Genomic DNA, 4,712 nt, shown 5'->3' on the forward strand with positions numbered 1-4,712 from the left:
TTTCATACGTGCAACTATGAACTGTCAACTTTATTCATATTCAACATCTCCCTTCTCAAGATAGTTGCACGGAATTCATACTTTTCATTTGTTATTTACATTGTTTTAGATTGATGATCTTATTTACATGTTTGGAATACTAAAGTGTAAAATAAAAAGGTATAGAATTTGTAATATGTTTTGAATGAATACGATTCGATTGAAATGTGATAACATTTATGTGCAAAGCTTGTGTCGAAGAAGCTAGCGATTCCGATTCGGTTGCAATTGTTTTGTGATTTGTTCAGCTGCCTTCTTCGAACAGGCTCGTTGCGGTTGCCGCACTTGCGGCTCAGGTATGGGCATGGGAAAGCCATCGATCAGTGTGTTATCAGCCATAGTGACTGAATCATTTGAACTATTCGCTGTGTCGAACGACTCCTCTCCCCCACCAGATGCTTCATGCTCGTTTTCAGAGGTCTCTTCATCTTCGCTGGATGCTCCAGTTTGTTCATCATCTACGATATCAGTCGGCTCGACTTCATCGTTTTGCTCTAACGTTGCACTTGTTTCCGATGCACCATCATCATTCACTGCTCCGCGGATTTGATTTAAGTGACGTTTGATGTCACGATTTTCTCGTATGAGCAAACAAGTGTAATTGCGAGAACCGATCTTGTGCTTAACAATTGCTGGTGACCAACCAGGTTTATTTGGATTCTTGTAATTTCGGACATAAACTTGCTGTCCCTTTGAAAATTCGACGTTACGTTTGCCTTTGTAATTCTTTATTGCCGTTTGATTTTTTTGTATGATGGTTTCACGAATAAGCGGTGGTTTCATCAAACTAAATCGCGATTTCGCTTCTCTACCAAACATTATTTTCGAAGGTGATTGATTTGTCGTACAGTGTTTAGTGATGCGATAGTCGAATAAAAATTTGTTCAGTACTTCATCCATATCGATGTTCTTGTGCTTGTTAATATTCGCAACAATCGACTTTTTGAGCGTTTTGACAAAATTTTCAGCTTGGCCATTAGTGGACGGATTGCCCGGTGCTGTGAAAATGTGATTTATGCCATTTTGTTTGACGAACTCTTGAAATTCGGCAGAAGTGAATTGCCTTCCGTTATCGCTGACAATGATGTCAACTAAACCATAACGGCAGAATGTTTCCCTCAACTTGGCGATCACAAAAGCTGATGTGATGTCTTTCGTTTTAAACACTTCGACCCATTTAGAAAAAGAATCAATCACAATGAATAACATGAATCCCTTAATTGGACCTGCAAAATCGATATGAATTCTTTTCCAAGCAGAATCTGTTGGAGTCCATGGAATTAGTGAACTCTTCTCTGGATTTGGTTGTGTCAATTGACACGGTTCACATGACTTAATCATGAATTCAATGTCTTTATCGATATTCGGCCAATAGACGTATGAGCGCGCGAGTGACTTTGTTTTCACAATTCCCAAGTGAGACATGTGAAGAGCTTCCAAGACAGCTTTTTGTAATTTACTTGGAATTACCGTGCGATATCCCCAAAGAACACATCCACTTTCAACTGATAGCTCAAGTGCCTTTGATCGATATGCTTTAAAGTCATCGCCTTGCAAATTATTGAGTGTGCCATTCTGAACGGAATCCATTATTTTCGAAAGAATTGGATCACGGCGTGTATGCAACGCAATAGTTTTGTAATCAATTTGTGTGATGTTGACAAAACCGACATAATTTATGTATGAAGCCTCTTCATGGATTGTGGTGGTTTCGAATTGTCGCAAACGTGACAAGCTGTCAGACGTATTAAGTGCGCCTTTGACATACTCAATAGAGTAATTGAAACCTGAAAGAAGAAGAGCCCATCTCTGAATTCGAGCGGCTGCCATCACTGGAATACCTTTATTCTCTCCAAATATTGTGACTAATGGTTTATGGTCCGTTCGAAGAATAAATTTATTACCTAACAAATACTGACGCAATTTCGTCACACTAAAAATAATAGCAAGTGCTTCTTTTTCAAACGTACTATAATTTTTCTCGGCGTTATTTAATGCACGTGAGACAAATGCAACCGGTCTATCAGATCCATCTTCAAATATGTGAGATAAACGACCTGCGACGGCTGTGCCACATGCGTCTGTCGTAAGAATTATTGGCTTATTTGCATCAAAATGAGCTAAAATGGTATCTGAACAAATTTCCTTCTTCATCGATTCGAATGCTTCTTGACAAGCTCTTGTCCAAACGTAATCAACATCCTTTTTTAGCAAATCATATAGTGGTATCATACGCTGAGCAAAATTCGGAATAAATTTCGAATGATGATTAACCATGCCGATGAATGCTCGTAGTTCAGAAACGTTTGTGGGTTGCGGCGAATCAATGACACTTTTTGTCCTTTCTTGATTCTTACTAAGGCCATTTTTATCCACATCAAAACCTAAGTATGAGATTTTGCTCTGAAAGAATTTGCATTTACCGACGTTCAGTCGTAGACCAGCTTCTTGAAGTTTAGTCAGCACTTTCCGTAGCGTGCTCAAATGACCAGCAAAATTATTTCCTGTGACTACTATATCATCTTGAAAACAAAAAACATTGGCAAACTGAGAAAGAAGCGACTCCATTGTCTTTTGAAAAATTGAAGCGGCTATCTTCACGCCAAATGGAAGTCTTTTCATGCGAAACAATCCTTTATGTGTGCTGAGAGTGCACAACTTTTGCGCATCATCATCCAGAACAAGTTGATTGTAGGCGCCAGATAAATCGAGTTTGGTGAACAATTGTCCTCCTTGCATTGAAGCGAAGATTTCCTCAATACGCGGTAGTGGATACCGAAAGTCTTTAAGGAATCGATTTATCGTTGACTTATAATCGCCACATATTCTGATTTCACCATCAGATTTTGGAATGGGTACAATTGGCGTACCCCAATCTGAGTCATTTACAGGTGTGATGATGTCTTGTTCGACTAACTGTTGTAACTGTTGCTCAATTTTCTCACGAAATGCCATCGGTATGGGTCTGGCCTTACAAAAAATTGGCGTGGCATCATTGATTAATGGAAGCTTGATAACAGTTGTGTTGCATTTCCCTAAACCACTTTTGAAAATTTCAGAAAAATCACTTTTGATTTGCGAGATGATCTCATCGTATGAATCTACAAAATTTACAGAATTGTTCGATTGCACTAGATCAAATTCAAATTTTCTCAAGAAATCACGGCCTATTAACGTTGGTCTATAATAATTGGTCACAACAATTCTTCCACACTCGATCCGTCCATGCAAATTAACACAAGCTTTGAACTCACCCAAAATATTTAATTGGTCACCTCCGTAGCCCGTGAATGGTTCTGTGCATGGTCGCAATATGCTTCGATCGAACAGTGAATTGAAGACCTGGATAGACATGAGAGAGCACGGAGCACCGGTATCACAGTCACATGTGTGGTCAATCCCATTAATGCCAACCGTTAGCCTGTACGGCAAATCCGCTCCGTTCCCGATCGAATACACGTGTTTCTTGCTTTCATCGAAATCACCAACTTCTCCGTGGTTAATGCTGTATACGGAATTCAAAAAATTATTAGCATCACGATAATTGTAATCATTTTGAATATATTGAATGGAATTATTGTTTTTCTTAGCCTTGTTGGAGCAAATATTCGCTAAATGCCCAATAACCCCACATTTATGGCAAGCCTTGTCCTTGAAACGACATTGATTCGATGCATGATTTTTGCGTCCACAGTGTGTACACTTCCCGTTATTTGCCTTTGTCCCGTTGCTGTTGTTGTTGTTGTTGTTCTTCGGTGCCTTCTGCTTGTTGCCTCCACCACGTGGTTTCACATAGTCAACCTCATTGCTCCATGCGGTCACCCCATTTTGTTGGTTAAGTTTGGTTTCACGTAGCATAGCCTTTTTGAGTGCATCACTTGATGATAATTTGCCATCCTCTTCGCACAACTTCTCAAATATCCTTGGTGGCAATTCGCAAACAAATTTGTCTACTACGAAATTGTCCAAATTTGCGTCGAAGCTGCAGTCGATTGCAAGTTTTTTTACTCTGGCAAACCATGATGCAACAGTCTCACCTTGTGCCATTTTTGCTGCGTAGAAATTTTTTCTTTCTTGAAACACAATTTTCGGTGGCGTGTATTGTTGCTTCAGAAGGGCAATTAAATCATCGTACGATTTCTTTGCCGGTACCGTTGGACTGCACAAGCTGTGAACAACACCATATGCTTCCGAGCCGATTGATTTCAACAACGTGGAAATTTTCACCGTATCCGATTCGCAGCCAATCTCCAATAAATGCATTTCGAAGCGTTCGTGCCATAATGTCCAATTTTCGGTCACTTGAAACTCCGGCATTGACGATGCTTGCACGATTTGAGTTGTCGACTTAGCTACTGATTCTAGTCCCATTTCGCTCTTATTACTTTGATATTAAATACTTTGATAAAAAAAAAAATGTGCGTAAATTTTACTGCGCTATGAAAATTTAATTTGAAATTTTCCTAAGTTCTTTTTTCCTTTGTCGCCAATTATGTGGTGTATCGGTAATGAAAAGATGCGAGTGAATTGAATGCTATGACAAGAATGAATGCTCTTTATTGAATTACTTATAGCTAAACATGCGAATGTAGAAATGTCAAAGTGAACCATTTCAATGAGTCAATCGTTTCATACGTGCAACTATGAACTGTCAACTTTATTCATATTCAACA

At 39.2% G+C, this 4,712-nt stretch overlaps 1 protein-coding gene across 1 annotated transcript; it reads right to left on the minus strand.

Annotated features, from left to right (window-relative positions):
• Positions 1–243: 243 nt before the first annotated feature.
• On the minus strand, positions 244–4,410 carry LOC129579819 (uncharacterized protein K02A2.6-like). Its single transcript, XM_055469996.1, has one exon. The coding sequence runs from the start codon at positions 4,408–4,410 to the stop codon at positions 244–246; it is 4,167 nt and encodes a 1,388-aa protein (XP_055325971.1).
• Positions 4,411–4,712: the final 302 nt, after the last annotated feature.

Source organism: Sitodiplosis mosellana, unplaced genomic scaffold, assembly GCF_009176505.1.
Source record: "Sitodiplosis mosellana isolate CC-2019 unplaced genomic scaffold, AAFC_SMos_1.0 Smas_scaffold_6594, whole genome shotgun sequence".
In the NCBI taxonomy this organism is placed as follows: Eukaryota; Metazoa; Arthropoda; class Insecta; order Diptera; family Cecidomyiidae; genus Sitodiplosis; species Sitodiplosis mosellana.